At 38.7% G+C, this 20,945-nt stretch overlaps 1 protein-coding gene across 2 annotated transcripts in view; it reads left to right on the top strand.

Annotated features, from left to right (window-relative positions):
* NOL8 (nucleolar protein 8) overlaps nt 1–16,624 on the top strand; it is a 31,846-nt gene extending 15,222 nt beyond the window's left edge. For both annotated transcript variants that reach the window (XM_084634779.1, XM_084634780.1), the window contains exons 9-17: nt 2,778–2,897; nt 3,880–3,964; nt 4,946–5,090; nt 7,438–7,521; nt 8,071–8,360; nt 9,151–9,277; nt 14,729–14,799; nt 15,458–15,540; nt 15,894–16,624. In XM_084634779.1, coding sequence (XP_084490905.1) covers nt 2,778–2,897; nt 3,880–3,964; nt 4,946–5,090; nt 7,438–7,521; nt 8,071–8,360; nt 9,151–9,277; nt 14,729–14,799; nt 15,458–15,540; nt 15,894–15,947 — 1,059 coding nt within the window. In that variant the 3' untranslated portion in view covers nt 15,948–16,624. The remainder of the gene's footprint in view (nt 1–2,777; nt 2,898–3,879; nt 3,965–4,945; nt 5,091–7,437; nt 7,522–8,070; nt 8,361–9,150; nt 9,278–14,728; nt 14,800–15,457; nt 15,541–15,893) is intronic.
* Nucleotides 16,625–20,945: the final 4,321 nt, after the last annotated feature.

Below are 20,945 nucleotides of genomic sequence, written 5' to 3'. Positions count from 1 at the left end.
AGAGCAATGGTCACATGGAGAGGCTTACATGTGGTTATACCAAAACTCCACTGCCCACTGTTGTCAGTTAAATAAAAGGAAAAGATTTGAATTGCCCAGTGTTGTGCAGAGAGTAAGTGGCTGGAAAAGGACTGGAAATCTGGCGTTCAAGATTCTATCATCTAACCACTAGCCCTCACTCCATCCCAAATAATGTAACTCAAAAACCAACAAATAATGACATTGAAATACACAAGCAAGGTTATGCATCTTTAAGTCAGAATGTCAAGCCTGTCATGCATTCCAGTTTACTGAACCTTGTTTTAATTTGGTATTGGTTTTGGTAACTGAGTAGAAATGTATTTTATTGTTTTTAACTGTAGTGTAAGATTTTGACTGTATGCTAGAAGAAAATGGGCTTTCGCTACATGAACAATTAGGTATATTCTTTTATATGCTACATGCTGTGCAAAATGCAGAAGGGTTTTTGCTTATTAATTGAGCAACTGTGGTAAAATTACATCTGCCATGGATCCTTCACATTTACTATCTATAAAGCGGAGGATAAATTTTAAATTGGCCCTCTTGGGTTTTAAAATGGCTGATGGTGTAGAGTTTGAGTAAATTTTGAGACTTTCTCCTGGAACTTTACTTAACCAATACCTTTTGTAACACCACCTCTCTTCAGAGGTTTCACCATCATGCAGTAGGTCAGCAGGTGATGATGCGTTTGATGGGAGGGAACTTCCTCTCCCTTGACATATTTCATTCTCTCCCCTTTTAAAGCCTGAACTGAAAGCTGTTTTCTTTTTCAAAGATGTTTTAAAATTAGGGCCACTGTCAACGTTAAATGTAAAACACCCTTTCTCCCTCCCATCCCTTTGTTTTCCTGACTTCTATTTAGAGGTTAGTTTATTACTTTGTGAATTGTTGTACGGTGGCCAAAACACTCTGATGGGGAGCCATAATTATTCTGGAAGACTTGGCTGTGACATTCTTGGCTGCTGCTGATGAGTGTGTCACTTGCAACTGCATTACGTTTCTTTTGACTTTTATCATTTTAATTATATTTGTCAAGTAACTTCCAGTGTATTGTGATTTCATAAAGCAAAAAGACAGTCTGTGAGGCTGGTACTTAAAAACTGGTTCTAAAACTCTTTCCTAGAATACCATTTTTCAAAATCCAAATTAACTTTTTTATGAAAGCCTAATGACCACTGTGAAACCTAGAGAAAAGCATGTTTAACTGAAATATTGCTTCATAATAACTATCAAACTGTTTTTATTGACTATCTGGATTTGAGAGGGTAAAGTGTCCTCTGCATCACCAGTGAATCATCTACATAAAAGGCATTTCACAAATACTAATCAGATATGCAGTTGCAAGAATATGAAATGTGTAACTGTGATCACGGTGCCTGGAGGGGCTACACTGAGAGTGTTTATTCAGGGCAAACTGCAAATAATAGGGCAGACAATCCCCAGAATTGGTGGTTTATTTTATAATGAGATTTCACCAAGCCAGTAACCAAACAGCTTCCTTACTGGTTATCAAGAAGCCAAAATACAGTCCCCTTTGGTTCCCATCCGGACAGCCAAGTCTAATATAGTGAGGATTTATTAATAAAAAGAAAGAGTTGCTGTGGTTAAAACTGCAATATACATACAGATAAGAACAAAGTTCTTAGGTCAGTTTCATAGCAGAGATGGGTGAGGCTGCTGATTTGTAAAAATCCTTCTGCAATCAATATAAAAGCCTATAGTCAAATAGGCAGTCCATGTGCAGAGTTTGTTCAAATTCTTCCATGAGAATGGCAGGGTTAATTGAGAGTAGACCTGGAGACCTCAGTCTTGTAAGCATAGACTTTCCCTGTCAAAGTTTAAACAGATCTGCGATAAAATAGGATCAGGCCCAACGCTTTCTTTATAGCTGAAGTTAAGTGGATAAGCCTCTTGACAGCAAATGATCACAGCTGGCCTTCCTTGAATGAAGAACAGGTCATGTACATTGTTGCTTTGAAGCTAATCTGTTTCCCCGGGATACACCGGTAACTAGTTGTATTAATTAGCATAAGGCAATTAACCATCAAACAGTTCACAGGTAGTTTACTACAAATTTCAAAGAGAAATGTGCCCAATAACATTATACCACAAGTCCTATCTAAATGATAATTTCGCCTTTTGATCTCTGAGTCAATAGAATTCAGTAATGAAACATAGCTAATTAGATCACATTGTTAAACTTCCAACAAGATATAGGTAAACAGGCAAATATGATTAGAGTTTATTCTTGATTCTCTAGATCCTTGATATGGAGGCCTCTATTGTTAGTCAACTTGAAATGGCTTTGATAACTATCTGCAAGGAATGGTCCTATTTACCATTTCAGTACTCTTCTAATATGTCCTTAAGAGTTGCTTTCAGGTCACCCAGCCTGCTGGTTGTTTAACTCTCACTGGCTCAGCATCACAGTAACTTATAAAATAAAATCATATGGAAAAGTGCGGTTACTTCATACAGAAATGTGCTCCTGCCACACTTGGATGATCACAACTGTAAAATAAAATTACCAAAGAATTGTCTCAGAACATCTAAAGCAGCTGTAACATCTTTTTACAAGGATTTGTGGACATCAATAATTAGGAGAAGTAAATGCGGTATCTTGAAAGAGTGTTGGCTTCCAGCTGTATTGGGAAAGTAATGCAAAACAAGTGGCTAGTAGTTGATAGTGTTCTTAGAACTGCTTATTATAACTGTTTCCTCTGTGTGTTTTGCTTTTTTTTTATTAAACAATTAAGGAATTTACTAGTAAAATTTCTGGGAAGTTGTTTGAGAGCAGTGACGATGAGCAAGAGGCTGCCGGTGAAGATGACCGATTCCAAATCAAACCCCAGTTTGAAGGCAAAGCTGGTGAGAAGGTTAGTGAACCTATTTAATAATATCTGCAGTTACCTGAAGAGGATGGTGTTGGCAAAGTTATGGTAATACCTGCGTTGGAAAAGTCCATTTAGATGTAGAGGAAATAATGTTTTCTCATAATGTAATAATGTAACTGCACTTTCCCACACCTCCCAAGCTGTAGTCAAATGGTATTTTCAAAAGAGGCTTATTAGTGTTTCTCAGATGTGGCCACCTTGGCCAAATGCAGACCCCAGGCACTTTTTCTTGTGGCCCCAGCCTCCCAAGTAGCTGCCCCTTCCCCTCCCTGTTGCTCCTGGATGCCCCACCTTGATGTTGGTTACTGGGGCCACCAGCAGAGGTTGGGCTCTGCTCCCCCCTTGGAGACACCTTGGGCACAACACCGGAGAAGGAAGCACCCAGTGAGTTTCCCCACATTTCCAGGGGCAGTTGGGCTCAGGCTTTGGGGTTCAGCCCTGAGGTGGGGGGGTGGCAGGCTCTGGCCACGGGGCTTCGGGCTCCAGTCCCGGGCTCTGGCTGCATGGCAGCAGGCCCCAGGCTCTGGCAGCAGAGCTTCAGGCATTAGCCCCCCACTGCCTTCCCTGGCCACCATCCAAGGCTTAATTTGTCCCCAGGCTTGCCAGGGCTAAGTCCGTTATGCAAAGTGATACTTGTATGTTTGTTACTATCACTTTGCACAACAGATTTACTAGCTATCAATAAATAAATTACAATGATTTGGATGTGTATATGTGCATATTTATTTGCTTTTCCTAAAGCTAATTAAGTATTTTAGGAAAAAGTGTGAAAGCAGTCACCAGCAAGAGTTGGTGGCTGCACTCTGAGGCCACTAAAAATTTCTCCTGAGAACCTCTACAGTGAAAGCTTATGTTAATTCATGGCCATGATTCCAGTTAAAACTGTTACTGCTTGTCTGATTGTTATAAAGCTGCTGGACTGCATACATTTAATCTCAGATTTTTTGTTTTGTTATCAATGTAGCTCATGCATTTACAATCACGCTTTGGCACAGATGAAAGATTTCGTATGGATGCTCGGTTCCTTGAAAGTGGAAGTGAAGAGGAAGGTAAACATTTTCTCTTATTTTCCAGGTCTTGCTCTTCCACAGCAGTTTGTAGTCACAACTAATTAGTAATAATAGAGAGGCATGATGGGTGTAAGTTTTTGAACATTTAGAATTACTTATTACAGATTTCTCTTCTCTGGATTTAGCTTCATGGGAAAGTAGTGTAGAAGTAAATAGTACTGGCTTCATAATTTAGAGAACAAATTTATAAAATGCCCTATTTAGCTACTGTAAACTCTAGTTTGGGTTGTAGGTGGGGGTGTATTTCCTTGTTAGAAGGGCAACATTTTAAAACATTTCTTTTGTTATAGGATGATATCAAAATAAATGTATCTGCACCTTTCAGAAGATAAGGGGATACCATTAACCAGAGTAACCTTGCTTTTTGCTTTTCTATTCCTTGGCTATACTTGAATTTTATGCATCTTGCAGTACCATGCTATACAATAGCCACAAGGGGGAGTATTGTCAATTGAGCTGGTTGAAAATTGCAAAAATGTTTTCCTGAAAAGAAATTTTTTTGGCAAAAAAACAAAACAAAAAAACCCTCCTATCAATCCAAAACAAACAAATTTCAAACAAACCAACCCTGTTTTAAAACACCCAAATTTTCAGCCAGTCCTACTTCTCACTTGGATATTTTTGTCTACAACCCCAAGAAATGTCCCTTAACAGCCTTAAATGACAATGTCTGGGTAATTATTATAAAATAGAAGAATATCATGGGACAGAAAATGATTAAATCTCTATCTTTCATGTTAAATTGATGCCCATACCGCCTCATAAGCAAAGCTTGAGCATAACTTGAGGGGAAAACAAAATGTATCGTTTAAAAAGTTTTAAAATAAGGAGGAATAGAGAACATATCCCATCCTTTTTAACCTAAAACTCTGTGAGCTTCTTAACTGACTTACTAGTGGTGTAAAATATTGGAAGAACGCTTCAAGTCATTTCATAGAGGTTTTTATATATTTTTCCTAGAAGAGGCAAAGAAAGTGAAGACAGATGAGGAAGGAGAACTTGCTGCTGAGAAAAAGAAAAATCTGGAGATATTGGGAAGTCTCTTGCAGATCAGCCTAGAACATCCTAAATCAAGCAAACTGGCAACAAATACCAAAAAATTCAGGTATGGATCCTGCTTTAGCAGAAGAAACCTGAACCTTAGGAAGACTATAATTTTCTGTTACATGACATAATTTCCTCTCTGTTTTATTAGTTTACTGAAAACAGCTTTCTCCTCCCCGCCTTATCACATGCATGGAAGGTCACCTTTGAATCAGGCTTCCCATCCCAGTATGACAATAGATTATATTATTGGCCATAATCATTATTTATATAGTGCCATTGTGCGTGAGAATTTATGGGTTAATAAAATGATCTCCTTGCCCCCAAAGAGCTTAAAATATACCAAAGTTGAATGCTTCCTTATTTTCTTTTCCCCTCCAAAGAGAGACAAACTCAAAATGGCTAATTATACTGAAAGTAGGTTGAATAGTGGGTTAATAGGCTTGTCATAAATATAAAGGGAAGGGTAAACACCTTTAAATCCCTCCTGGCCAGAGGAGAAACCCTTTCACCTGTAAAGGGTTAAGAAGCTAGGATAACCTCGCTGACGCCTGACCAAAATGACCAATGAGGAGACAAGATACTTTCAAAAGCTGGGGGGGGGGGAGAAACAAAGCCTCTCTCTCTGTCTGTGTGATGCTTTCCCCGGGGACAGAACAGGAATGGAGTTTTAGAACTTAGTAAGTAATCTAGCTAGATATGCGTTAGATTCTGATTCCTTTAAATGGCTGAGAAAATAAGCTGTGCTGAATGGACTGGATATTCCTGTTTTTGTCTTTTTGTAACTTAAGGTTTTCCTAGAGGGATTCTCTATGTTTTGAATCTAATTACTCTGTAAGGTATTTACCATCCTGATTTTACAGAGGTGATCCTTTTTACTTTTTCTTCTATTAAAATTCTTCTTTTAAGAAACTGAATGCTTTTTCATTGTTTTAAGATCCAAGGATTTGGGTCTGTGGTCACCTATGCAAATTGGTGAGGATTTTTCTCAAACCTTCCCCAGGAAAGGGGGTGTAAGATTTGGGAGGATTTTGGGGGGAAAGGCTTTTCCAAATGGACTCTTTTTTTTCTAATAATAATAATACCGGTTAGATGTTTGGTGGTGGCAGCGAAAGTCCAAGGGCAAAATGTAAAATAGTTTGTACCTTGGGGAAGTTTTAACCTAAGCTGGTAAAAGTAAGCTTAGGAGGTTTTCATGCAGGTCACCACATCCATACCCTATAGTTCAGAGTGGGGAAGGAACCTTGACAAGACTAGACTTTGATTTCTGGTAATTGCCATTTCTGCTCTTCATCAACATCAAATTTATTCCTAGACAGAAGTGTTTTGTAAAAATATACATTCTCATTTATAGTTTGTCCTTACTACTGTTAGGATGTTTCTTCAGTGTGTTAGGCGTGGATTCTCTACCTTTATCCCACATGTCCTAACTTTCATTGTCCGAGGAAGCCACAATTTCTAGATACAATGCATTTAATAATACATTTCAAAAACTGAACTCTTATCTGTATCTTCAATCCATACATTTGGAGGAGCAATCCATCTGTGGGCTGAATTAATACAGGAATGATTATTTTTAATGGTGGTGTGTTGAGGTATTTTGCAAATAGTATATTTTCGTTCCAACTTCCATTATTGGTGTATAGCCCTGTTTGGTAGGCAACTGTGTCACAATGCTCATTTTACAATTGTATGAATCTTATAAAGAACTTTATGTATCTCCTAAAGATTTTCTCAACAGTTTCAATGGCCTCCTTTCCTTGTATTTTTGCTTCACAGAAGTCAAATCACCTATTTTTGGGGGGTTAACTTCCGTGATAGCATAAATTAACTTTTAATTTCACAGGACAAGAGAGGCCTGTGTGGGGAACAGAATATTTGGTTGAATATTTTTGTATTGTCTTTAAGCTGGATGGAATAATGCAGTCAGGCTATTTTCCTCTGATCTAAAGTTTGGACTTCATTAACTAATTTCAATAACATTTTCAGTTTTGAAAGGGAAAAAAAATCTCCATTTTTGGTATATTTGAAAATTAAGGGGAAATCAGAATATCTGGATATAATAATCATAAACTCAGTTAATCTCCAAACGATAAAACATATCTATGTATTAATGTTGTTTCCTAAAGAACAACTGAGAGATGTTTAATGCTGAAGATTTTAATAATTTGATGTGAAGAATGCTGCGTGGAATCTTTTTTTTCTTCACAGTACAGACTGTAACACACACTGATCTGCTCTCATAATGCTAATAATTTTTGTACTGTATAAAAACAAAAGTGAATTTCAATCTGCTTGTGAACACAAATAAGATGAGCTGAAAATGTCATTGCACTTGTCAGTTAGGTTGTTTTATTTTAGACATTTAGTTACAGTATCTCTTTTTATTATTCCTCTTATTCATACAGAGATATTAATACCTTACGCTATGATCCCACAAGGCAGGACCATGAAGTTTTTGAAAGGAAAACAGATACTACAGAAAAAGAGAGGTAATATCTTATCACCTCCTTATAGTTGTAAGACAAACTTTCTTCCCCTTGAGGGCTGATTTTCAAAAGTATTTGGAGGCCACAAGCCTATCATTCTCCTTGCTTACTCTGCTGTCCCCTTTGCAAGTCTCCCCATCCCTAGTAAAATGTAGACTCTCTATAAAGATTCCTTTTAGTACAGCAGTGATGATGCTAGCAATAGATCAGAGTTGTCACCAGTCTCTTAAGGTCAAACATGAATTTTTCCCTTCTGTAGGTTGTGCTTATCTGTATGATCTGGAGAGAGGAAATAGTTGAAAAATGAAAAATTTGCTCAAATTGATGAGACAGGAATGTAATCCTTTAACTCTTAGGGCATCCTATTACCAGAAACTGAAATTCCTGAGAAAACAGGAATGCAGAAAAGCAAAGTACTTGCTAGAGGATTTGAATATTTCCCTGGATAGGAAGTCTCCTTTAAGTAATACAAAGATCAGTCAAAAGAAAACCCCATATCTTTCAAATGTTTGTCCAGTGCATAATTGTTTTTTAAAATAAATATAATTCCAGTAAAGCTAAAAGAAAGAAGAAAAGGGAGGAGGCAGAGAAATTGCCCGAAGTGTCTAAAGAAATATACTATGATGTTGCGGTGGATTTAAAAGAGGTATTTGGATCAACAAAATGTGCAGCTGAAAAAAGTGAAATAATACCCTGGGACAAACATGATGATATGGAAGAATCAACTCTGGCTGACCAGCATATATTAAGACTTAATGTTGAGGGCAATGCAGAAGAAAAATCTAGTGGCTTCACGTTTTCCTTTTTTGGTGATGATATGAACCAGTCAGCTGTGAAAGAAGGTAACATTGCAGATTCTGGTACTTTTTTTAATAGTTTGCTTTTACTGGCATTTATTTGTTTTAACTTTTGAATCACTGAAGATTGTATTTAATAAGATGACTCACCAGGTTGTATGAAATCATCCTTCTGTCAAACAGATTAAACAAATCTCATGGACAGATCTGAGCAAAATTTAAAGCAAATTTTCACAATTAAGCATAACTTGAATATTTCCTTATAGCATGGTATACAGACATTACAGGTAAGATTAATGCATGGAGCAACTTATAAGAATTGTATAGAATCTAAACATATTCTTACAAATCTAACATCTATCTTGAACAATATTAACATACAAGTGAGCTGGTCTACCAGCGTCACAATCTGCATGTAAAGAATTGCTTTCTACTTGGATTTTGTACTGTTGGTTTTGGGTGGTGTGTTGTACCGCACAGGGAAAACAGTTGTATTGTTGTCCTTTTCTCTTCTTTGACAGATCAGCAAAGGCTGAGAATACTACCTGGGGACTATGCTTATCCTCTGGATATTTAACAGCACTCTCCCTGGCCAATAAGGAGTAACATTGACTGGCTTCAGAGGAGATCTGCTATTCTCTACTTAAGCCAAAATGATACTGACTGTAGATTTTGGGGATGGAAATGTAAAACAGAGGAAGATAGGGAAAATCTGCATATCCTTCTGAAAGCACAAAAAGTGTCCTTTCCAAATCAGATATTTCACACTTACCTAAACAGAAGTTTCACTTTGTAGTCAGGGGAATGATCAGACTTTTTGGTGGTACTATTGCAGAGCCCTACAAAATTGAAACAATAAAACCTGCAAGAGTAGCATGGCAAGAGGATCCTCGTTTCCAGGACAGCAGCTCAGAGGAAAATGATGAGCCAGAAGACTCTGAAAGTGAAAACTTCAAAGAAATGTAAATCTGGTTTTATATTTTGTGGCTATTAAGTACTTACTGATTATCAGGATTTATGTGGCAGCCGGGAAAAAATCCTTTTATTTGGCACCCCCCACCTCCACCCCAGCATCAAAAGCCTCATTCTGGAAAACTGAATTCCTTACTGCCCACCAGACAAGTTGCTGCTATACATTTAAAATTCCCTGGTTCACTGATTGACCAGTGCATTTGACTGAGGCTGGAAGTGAAAACTGGCTTCCCTGCCACGTAAATGTTGCTCGGTACCTCACATGCATTGCAACTTAACATGCAAAATAAAAAAACAACTTATTTTGGCTTCATGCAAATACTTTGGAAAGTACTTCCTTATCCAATAATTAGATTTACATTTAAGTTGTTGGTGAGCAAGTCTCCTTGTTTCAAACAGACATCCCATAGCTTTAGTATTACTATTACAAATTAAACTGTTAAATCTTTCAGTGTGTAGCATTTCTGATATTATAAAGCAATGCAGTTTTACATAAGAACGGCCATACTGGGTCAGACTAAAGGTCTATCTAGCCCAGTATCCTGTCTTCCCACAGTAGCCAATGCCAGGTGCCCCAGAGGGAATGAACAGATCAAGTGATCCATCCTGTCACCCATTCCTAGCTTCTGGCAAACAGAGGCTGAGAATACCATTCCTACCCATCTTGGCTAATAGCTATTGATGTACCTATCCTCCATGAATTTATCTAGTTCTTTTTTGTACGTCATCACAGTTGGCCTTCACAACATCCTCTGGCAAAGAGTTCCACAGGTTGACTGTGTGTTGTGTGAAGAAGTACTTCCTTCTGTTTATTTTAAACTGCTGCCTATTAATTTCATGTGGTGACCGTTAGTTCTTGTATTATGAGAAGGAGTAAATAACACTTATTTATTTACTTTCTCCACATGATTTTATAGACCTCTATCATATCCCCCCTTAGTAGTCTCTTTTCAAGATGAAAAGTCCCAGTCTTATTAATCTCTCCTCATATGGAAGCTGTTCCATACCCTCTAATCATGTTTGTTGCCCTTTTCTGAACCTTTTCCAATTCCAATGTATCTTTTTTGAGATGGGACGACCACATCCACCCGCGGTATTCAAGATGTGGGCATACCATCGATTTATATAGAGGTGACGTGATATTTTCTGTCTTATTATCTATCCCTCAATGATTCCCAACATCCTGTTAGCTTTTTTGACCACCGCTACACATTGAGTGGATGTTTTCAGAGAACTATCCACTATGACTCCAAGATCTTTCTTGAGTGGTAAGAGCTAATTTAGACCCCATCATTTTATATGCATAGTTGGGATTATGTTTTCCAAAGTGCGTTACTTTACATTTATCAACACTGAATTTACTCTGCCATGCTGTTGCCCAGTTACCCAGTTTTGTGAGATCCCTTTGTAGCTCTTTGCAGTCTGCTTGGGACTTAACTATCTTGAGTAGTTTTGTATTCTCTGCAAATGTTGCCATCTCTCTATTTACCCCTTTTTCCAGATCATTTATGAATACGTTAAATAGTGCTGGTCCCAGTACAGACCCCTGGGAGACACCACTATTTACCTGTCTCCATTTTGAAAACCAGTTACTGATCCCTGAGAGGACCTTCCCTCTGATCCTATGACAGCTTACTTTGATTAAGAGCCTTTGATGAGGGACTTTGTCAAAGGCTTTCTGAAAATCTACATACACTATAGCCACTAGATCACGTTGGTCCACATGCTTGTTGACCCCCCTCAAAGAATTCTAGTAGATTGGTGAGGCATGATTTCCTGTTACTAAAACCATGTTGACTCTTCCTCAACAATGATGTTCATCTATATGTTTGACAATATTGTTCTTTATTATAGTTTCAACCAGTTTGCCTAGTAATGAAGTCAGGCTTACCGGTCCGTAATTGCCAGGATCACCTCTGGAGACCTTTTTAACAATTGGCGTCACATTAGCTATCCTCCAGTCATTTGGTAGACAAGCTGGTGTAAATGATCAGTTACAAACCACAGTTAGTAGTTCTGCAATTTCACATTTGAGTTCCTTCAGAACTCTTGGGTGAATACCATCTGGTCCTGGTGAGTTATTACTGTTTAATTTATCAATCTGTTGAAAAACCTCTAATGACACCTCAACCTGGGACAGTTCATTACATTTGTCACCTAAAAAGAATGGCTCAGATTTGGGAATCTCCCTCACATCCTCAGATGTGAAGACCGATGCAAAGAATTAATTTAATTTCTTTGCAATGGCTTTATCGTCCTTGAGTGCTCCTTTAGCATCTTGAACTTCCAGTGGCCCCACTGGTTGTTTAGCAAGCTTCCTGCTTCTGATGTACTTAAACATTCTTTTGCTATTACTTTTTGAGTCTTTGGCTAGCTGTTTTTGAAATTCTTTTTGGCCTTACTAATGATATTTTTACACTTCACTTGCCAGAGTTTATGCTACTTTCTATTTTCCTCACTAGGATTTAACTTCACTTTTTAAAGGATGACTTTTTGCCTCTCACTGCTTCTGTTACTTTGTTGGTTAGCCACGGTGGCACTTTTTTGGTTCTCTTAGTATATTTTTTAATTTAGGGTATACATTTCAGTTGAGCCTCTATTATGGTGTCTTTTAAAAAAGTTGCCATGCAGCTTGCAGGGAATTCACTTTTGCCAATGTACTTCTTAATTTCTGTTTAACTAACTTCCTCATTTTTTTGTAGTTCCGCTTTCTAAAATTAAATGCTACTGTGTTGGGCTGTTGTGGTGGTTTCCTCGCCACAGGGATTTTATATTTAATTATATTATGGTCACTATTACCAAGCAGTCCAGCTACATTCACCTCTTGGACCAGTTTTCAGAGTAACAGCCGTGTTAGTCTGTATTCACAAAAAGAAAAGGAATACTTGTAGCACCTTAGAGACTAACCAATTTATTTGAGCATGAGCTTTCGTGAGCTACAGCTCACTTCATCGGATGCATACTGTGGAAAATACAGAAGATGTTTTTATACACACAAACCATGAAAAAATGGGTGTTTATCACTACAAAAGGTTTTCTCTCCACCCACCCCACTCTCCTGCTGGTAATAGCTTATGTAGAGTGATCACTCTCCTTACAATGTGTATGATAATCAAGGTGGGCCATTTCCAGCACAAATCCAGGGTTTAACAAGAACGTCTGAGGAACAGGGGGTAGTAGGAAAAAACAAGGGGAAATAGGTTGCCTTGCATAATGACTTAGCCACTCCCAGTCTCTATTCAAGCCTAAGTTAATTGTATCCAATTTGCAAATAAATTCCAATTCAACAGTCTCTCGCTGGAGTCTGGTTTTGAAGTTTTTCTGTTGTAATATCGCAACTTTCATGTCTGTAATCGCATGACCAGAGAGATTGAAGTGTTCTCCGACTGGTTTATGAATGTTATAATTCTTGACATCTGATTTGTGTCCATTTATTCTTTTACGTAGAGACTGTCCAGTTAGACCAATGTACATGGCAGAGGGGCATTGCTGGCACATGATGGCATATATCACATTGGTGGATGTGCAGGTGAACGAGCCTCTGATATAGTGTGGCTGATGTTATTAGGCCCTGTGATGGTGTCCCCTGAATAGATATGTGGGCACAGTTGGCAACGGGCTTTGTTGCAAGGATAGGTTCCTGGGTTAGTGGTTCTGTTGTGTGGTATGTGGTTGCTGGTGAGTATTCGCTTTAGGTTGGGGGGCTGTCTGTAGGCAAAGACTGGCCTGTCTCCCAAGATTTGTGAGAATGTAGATCCTTGATAATGCGTTGGAGGGGGTTTAGTTGGGGGCTGAAAGTGGCATTCTGTTATTTTCTTTGTTAGGCCTGTCCTGTAGAAGGTGACTTCTGGGAACTCTTCTGGCTCTATCAATCTGTTTCTTCACTTCCGCAGGTGGGTATTGTAGTTGTAAGAATGCTTGATAGAGATCTTGTAGGTGTTTGTCTCTGTCTGAGGGGTTGGAGCAAATGCGGTTGTATCGCAGAGCTTGGCAGTAGACGATGGATCGTGTGGTGTGGTCAGGGTGAAAGCTGGAGGCATGTAGGTAGGAATAGCAGTCAGTAGGTTTCCGGTATAGAGTAGTGTTTGTGACCATTGTTTATTAGCACTGTAGAGTCCAGGAAGTGGATCTCTTGTGTGGACTGGACCAGGCTGAGGTTGATAGTGGGATGGAAATTGTTGAAATCATGGTGACGCTTCCTCAGCTCTCGTCCCCTAACGCCCCTACTCTACTTGCGCTATATTGATAACATCTTCATCATCTGGACCCATGGAAAAGAAGCCCTTGAGGAATTCCACCACGATTTCAACAATTTCTATCCCACCATCAAAAATTTCAAAACCAGACTCCAGCGAGAGACTGTTGAATTGGAATTCATTTGCAAATTGGATACAATTAACTTAGGCTCGAATAGAGCCTGGGAGTGGCTAAGTCATTATGCAAGGCAACCTATTTCCCCTTGTTTTTTCCTACTACCCCCCCCCCCAACCCCGTTCCTCAGATGTTCTTGTTAAACCCTGGATTTGTGCTGGAAATGGCCCACCTTGATTATCATACACATTGTAAGGAGAGTGGTCACTTTAGATAAGCTATTACCAGCAGGAGAGTGGGGTGGGGGCAGGTATTTTTTCATGCTTTGTGTGTATAAAAAGGTCTTCTACACTTTCCACAATATGCATCCGATGAAGTGAGCTGTAGCTCACGAAAGCTTATGCTCAAATAAATTGGTTAGTCTCTAAGGTGCCACAAGTACTCCTTTTCTTTTTGCGAATACAGACTAACACGGCTGTTATTCTGAAACCTATCCAACTCCTTGTTGCTTTTCCCTTGACCCTTGCCTACCTTTCTGGCTCTCTCTCCTCCCAGGGATTAACTGTAGACTACCCTCTATAGTCCCAAACCCACCTCTCTTCACCCAGGGAGTGACTCTGGGCTACTTCCCTGGAGCCCCTAGCTGCTCTCAGTTCCTGGGCTTTCTACAAGCCCCTTCTTTTCCCACCCTGGATTTGTGCTGGAAATGGCCCACCTTGATTATCATACACATTGTAAGGAGCGTGATTACTTTACATAAGCTATTACCAGCAGGAGAGTGGGGTGGGGGGAGAGAAAACCTTTTGTAGTGATAAACACCCATTTTTTCATGGTTTGTGTGTATAAAAACATCTTCTGTATTTTCCACAATATGCATCCGATGAAGTGAGCTGTAGCTCACGAAAGCTTATGCTCAAATAAATTGGTTAGTCTCTAAGGTGCCACAAGTACTCCTTTCCTCTTGGACCAGGTGCTCCACTTAGGACTAAATCAATAATTGCCTTTCCTCTTTAAAATGCTTAAGTGTTTAGAAAATAATTTGCCTTTCATGGGGGATGATTTTTGGCACTTGGAATGGGATAGTACTGTTGGCTCTTCTGTCTGAGACTAAAATTTCTTTATCTTTCCAGGTCTCAGTCTTTACCACAGATGAAGACGAGTAGATTTTTCTTCTTTTCCAAAGATGATGAAAGATTAAGAGGTACAACTGAACTTATCCAAATTTTTCCTACAGGATGATGGAATTTAACAAAGAGGCATTGTAACAAATTATATTAGTATAATATTTAATTCACGTGGGATGGTATAGGGATTAATTAGAATGTTTCAGTATTTGAAAATGTAAAGTCCAATGTTAAAAGCTACATTTTGAAAACTGTTGAGGCACTTTGGGCTGTAAAACCAGCCATCTCCTTGAGTATCAATTGCAAGGTTCTTCTGCTTACCCAAGCCTTATTGGAGAAAGTGACTTAAGTTTGCTTTTTTGGAAGGATTGCTTAGTGTGGAGTTTCCATTGTCTTGGGACATGTTTGGGTTTTTTAAAAATATATGATTAATGCACCCCCATGGTTTGATAGGTGCATTATAAATAGACTGCTAATAGCAGGGTTTAAGGTGAATCAGTCTAAAAAAGCAGACACAAGTCTATATTTTCACCAATGGTTTGTTGTTAAAATTTGAGCTAAAACAATGTGTCTCTTATACATTCAAAATAGCTTATCCTGGTAACTTTCCATATACAAATTCAAATTAATTGATAATGTTACTACAATTTTTTCAAACAAAAGCTTATAAGAAAGAAAATGGTTAAGTTGTGTTTTAACCTGGCTCAAAGTTGTTCTGATGCATCTCTTGTGTAGATGGTCCTAAGCTGTTCCGCAGATCATCAAACCTCAATGAAGAAAAAGATAATTGGGAAAACCAACGTAGATTGTTACTTGAGGTGAGTGATTAAAGCTGTAATTCAGTAACAACTGAAAGAGTTCATTATGATGGCAGGGGAGGGGTTGCTTGTGGAAAAAAAGTGGCTTATTTTGTTCATTTTAATAAAAATGAATCATTTGGACTTTCAGAATGGCCTAATATCCTACTAAGACCAGGGAGTTTTGTGAAATAAAAATTAACTGTCTGTATAATATATATAATTTGTGTATTATGTCCACTTAAACTGTTGATTTGTTATAACTGCCAGAGCTGGCTAATTTCTGTTAAATATAAAAGCAAAGCAGGTTTAAAAGAGCAATTTGTGAGTTTATAAACTGGATTTAATGCCATTTAACATTTTAATATTTCCAGGAATGCCGGAAGAAACATAAGGATGCAAGAAGAAAAGTTAAAGCAAAACAATAAGTTTGACAGTGCTAGCCAGCAATGTTTCTTGATACATGTATATTGTATTACAACAAAATGAAAATGTCTGGGTTCAGACTTGTGGTCTTTCAGAGGTTTAACAGGAAAAATATTGCAGCTGAACTGAAAATAAACTGTTAGAAACTTTTCAAGTTTTGAACAGCTGTCGGGATAACAGGTCTGTAAATATGGCCATTTTTATGTGTACAGTTGCACTTTTATTGTTATGTGGGGATATCTGTTAATTTGAACAGATGGAATGGGTGTGTGTGTGTATATACACACTTTTTTTTTTTTTTTAACTTTGGAGAAAATTGCTTTGAGTGTAACGTTGCTGCTTTATCGGATACTTTTAGTGTTCAGTGCAATGTAGTTTGTATTTGGCTATATTTTTTTATGTTTTCTGGGTCCAGTCCTGCAAGGGGCTGAGAATCTACAGCAGTGACTGAAATGGATGGGAGTTGAAAGCATTCAGCTCCTAACAGAGGTTCTCAGTAACATGTGGGATTGGCGTTCTGTGTTTAGCAAGATACAGAGCCTTTAAGATTTGTTTTGCTAACAATCAAAATATTTATTGTAATTACCAAAGTAAAAAATTATACAGGAAGTTCATGAAAGTGTTTAAGTAACTGGAAAGATTTATAAAATATGTATGGACTTCTAATTCTTTGCACAAAACCTACCTTTCCATTTTTTAAATAAAGGTTTATTCATCTGTAAAACTTAAGACAACTTTTGGTGGGGTTGTCTTTGCTCTTGAGTGATTATACATCACATACAAATTTATATTCATACAATTATGTAGAACATAGGCTTTTAAGAGTAGTGGCTGCTTTTCAGGAATTTCAAACTACTATCAGGAATCTAACTCATTTAATATAGTGAAAATTGAGACATAGAGCATCCTTGTGCTGTACTAGAGACAAATACTTTGGTTTCAATTCCTAGCCTCTTCGTGGACTGACAGAAGATAAGGGACAGCTGAAGGTCTGCGGCCTATTAAACCATGGCAGTGATAGCTAAAGGGAGAGCCAAGCCAGCTCATTCTGGCTGGAATGTTAGAGGCCAAGAAACAATCTGGCACTGGATGAGTTAAAGCAGTAAAAATCAGAAGCATTGTCAGGTATGCCAAAGAACCCAAGCAGAGGCAAAGATACAACAATATTTCTCTTCTCAAAGTCTGAATTAAGTAATCTCCTACTCTGTGTGAGATTGTTGTAGAAGGAAATGTTTGTTAGTGGTTTCTCCACTAAGGGAATGGATATATCCCATTGCTAGATTTAAATCACCTAACATACAAATCTCTATTTCTAATTTCTTCTGTCTTGCATTGTTGTGCATTCTGGAGAGATAGCAATATGGACACGTTTTTCCAAAGTACAAATTATGTATAAAGATGGCAGGTAGGGTAAACCATCTTGGGATATATTTCCAGAGTGGTGCAAAATGAGCTGCTCTGAGGACTGAATCATGGCTCATAGTTACATGAGAATAAGGTATGTGAATAGGTTCCATGGCTGCTTTCAGAAATAAAAGCAAAATGTTCTTCTGATTTGGCTTCCCCTTAGTGTCTTCAAACAACACAACATACCCAGTTGTATAAACAAATTAATGAAACTCTAGGAAGTAAGCAAGCTATTTCTCCTACAGCTAGAAAGAAATGTTTAGTTGTTTTTAACTATATGGTACACAGTACCTGGAAGGCAGTTTGATACTGCAGTGCCTGGAGGTGGGAGTGTGTAAGTTCCTGAATAATTAAAATCAGTAATGAACAAGTTAAGCACGTTATGGTTGCTGCATGGGAGTAGTCTACACACATGCCACATCAGCAGTTTCAGAGTCCACAGCTGGAGTTGGCTATCAAGAGAACTGTTAAGAATGTGTGCAGCTTCTTTTACAGTGAGCTGTGGACAGCTTCCCTGATTACCACAGAGTCAGAAAGCCACTGAGCAGGCATGTTACTTCTCCATTTGCACCCAGACACAGATGCTGCCCTTCAGGCAGTAGGCAGCATGTTGGTCAGAGCAACTACAATGATGACTCTGAAAGGTGGTTCCCCTCTCACAATACTACTAGTACTTAGTGGACATGGACACAGTTTAGGCCTTACTTGGGTTTGTTTTGGGGGGTTTTTTGTTGGTTGGTTGGTTAGTTTGGGCAGAGGGCAGGGAGCTGTTTTGTTTTGAGAGGATATACTACTTTGACTTTTCTACATCCTCCTTGCATCCCGTTACAGAGAGGTGGTTGTTACATCTGTTTAACTTGTAAATGGTTTTATTCGCAAAAGGTAGAATCTGAACAAGATGGCAAGCTGGAAAGACAAAAAGTGGAATAGGGACATTTTCGGTTTTGGGAAGCCATTTTTTTTCATCTTGTACTTCGATCTCTGGGGTTTCCAACTTTTACATCCTTGTAGTTGTTGGTATTGAATTATGGCTGTTTCTTATCCTTCAAGTGGCTTGCAAGGAGTGCATGGTAATGGTGTTCTCATCAGTTATTTCCAGCAATCTTAATTGAAGTATGACCCTGCTCACAGAGGAAACAGGACCATGCTTGCTGCAAGGCTTAGACAGAAGCACAGAGAGAGAGTGCACAAGTCAGTGATAGAATCGGGATGAGAACCTGGGGCCCAATTTTTCAGAAGCACCTAGTGATTGTGATGGGCATCCAGAAATTGAGGCAAACATGACACCTGAAAGAAAGGTAATTGTCCAAGTACTGAGCACCTATTCTTTGAAAATTAAGGGTTATTAGAGTATTACAAGTTTGGCATTAAATTACAAGGCTATATGTGAAGGAGATGAAATGGCTTCAATTGGATTAGAAAGCTGTGACTGAAAAAAGGGCAAAGCAAAACTTTAAGAGCACCTAAGTTTTTTAAAGGGAATAGGAAAAGTATATAGTCTTTACAACATATGTCAATGTGTCTGTTTGGGGCTGGCCATGATGGGGAAGCATTATTGGGAGCTTCCATGTTGAAGTTTTTATGAGAAATATTAAGTATTTGTCTGTTTTACTTGCTGTAATTCTGCTCCACTTATTTAACTCAGCTTTATATATAGGAAGATATCTTTAACTTCAGCATGTTGGTCAGTTCCTTTGATGCTTTAGATAACTACCTTGCTTTATTTTAAAAAAACAAACAAACATGTAATCCTAGAAAAGGACTATGTTAAATTTATTCTGTTAAGTATAATTATGTTCAGTAGCAATGGGATTGTGGAAATTTGTTTTCCTTTATCAGACTCTCTATCTGCTACTGAGGACTTGTCTACACTTAAAACTCTGCAGCGGTGCCACTGTAGCACTCAAGTGAAGATTGTACCTATGCTGATTGGAGGGGTTCCCCCATAGACATCGGTACTCCACCTTTGCGAGAGACGGTAGCTAGATTGATGGGAGAATTCTATCAACCTAGCGCTGTCTATGCAGGGGGCTAGCTTGGTTTAACTGTGTCGCTATGGGGTGTGAATTTTTCACACCCCTGAGTGCCGTTATTATACTGGTCTACACTAGGAAATTAGGTCAGGCCTTAGTCATAGAGTTTAAGGCCAGAAGGCACCACCCAATCATCTACTCTGACCTCCTGTATTGCACAGGCCCTCGGCGTCATCCAGCACCTTCACATTAAACCCAACAACTGAAATTAAACCAAAGTATTACAACCTACAGGAGACTAGACAATTATATGCCACAAACTGAGAATAGGAGGGACCGAGAACATCAATGCCGGAGATCTCTGCAATGGCAGAGAAATTGTATACCCAGATAATCCTGGCAAGTAACCCATACTCAAATTCTGCAAAGAAAGGTGAAAAGTCCTTAAGGTCACTGCCAATCTGACCTGGGGGAAAATTCCTTTTCAACCCCATAATCATTTTTTAGCCCTGAGTCTGTGAGAGAGAGAGAGAGAGAGAATGCTCAGTACTTTGTTTTCAAGCAAAGGTATTAGAATAATAGACATGTATGACTGGAAGGGACTTCATGAAGTTACCTAATCCATCTCACTGTGGTAGGACCAAGCTTGCCTAGACCATCCCTGACTAGTATAATGCCAGAGGCATTCTTACTGCTTTATCTGGAGAACAGACAGACTTTTGCCACGTGGTGTTTAAAATGTGTTGAATGAGACATCACAGGGGGAGAGATGACACTGGGCAACAGGTGAGGGAATATTACAAAGTACAGTTGCGGTTGCTTGTTCCACTAGGTATCCATTGTTAGCTGTTAAACAATTACTACATTTTAATTAAGTCAAATCAAGAATTTTTTTCTAACTATAGCCACCAGACACTCCGAAGGCCAAGATGGATTCTTTCTAGGTCTCCATCTTCACCAATAATAAATACTCTGCAGTAAGAGTATAACCATACTCTGCAAAATTAACAAAAATTAAGTTTAAGTAAAAACTCTCCTTGTCACCATGATAAGCAGAGATGACTGTACATAGACTGAAGATGTCATAGACAGGTTTTTCTGACCATAAGTGCATTGGTGGGGAGGTAGGGGGAGACATTGTTAATATTAAAAGTTCATCTGAGTCCATGTTCATTATAAAACATAACAACAACAACACAAAAATTCAACTTAATTGACATCTACTTGAGTCTAGAGTCCCAAAGGAAAGAATTACCTCAATAGAGTTAAAATAGTCTTTAAAAGAACCATAGATTTGTCATCTTACTTGTACTGAAAGACATGTTGCTCCAAGAGGAGATGTCTGTGCAACAACACATTAAAGAACAAATTGAATCTTTAGTAGTTTCGCCGACTGGTGGTTCATCCACCACGCCCGGCTCAACTGCGTCCTGCTCAACGGAGCCGTCCGCCATGGGAACCGAGACAAGCGTTGCAGGATGTGCGGCTACTCCAACCATACCCTACCCCACTCCAGAGCCTGGCAGCTGCGCCACAACACCATCCAGAACCCTCTGGTGAAAGCCATCGCGCTGTGCCTGGGGGAGGTCTCCATGAACTGCGCCATCCCCGGTACTGACA

Source organism: Lepidochelys olivacea (genome assembly GCF_965140295.1).
Source record: "Lepidochelys olivacea isolate rLepOli2 genome assembly, chromosome: 7".
In the NCBI taxonomy this organism is placed as follows: domain Eukaryota; kingdom Metazoa; phylum Chordata; order Testudines; family Cheloniidae; genus Lepidochelys; species Lepidochelys olivacea.
The sequence above is the reverse complement of the archived record's forward strand: the minus strand, read 5'-3'. Positions and strand labels throughout refer to the sequence as shown.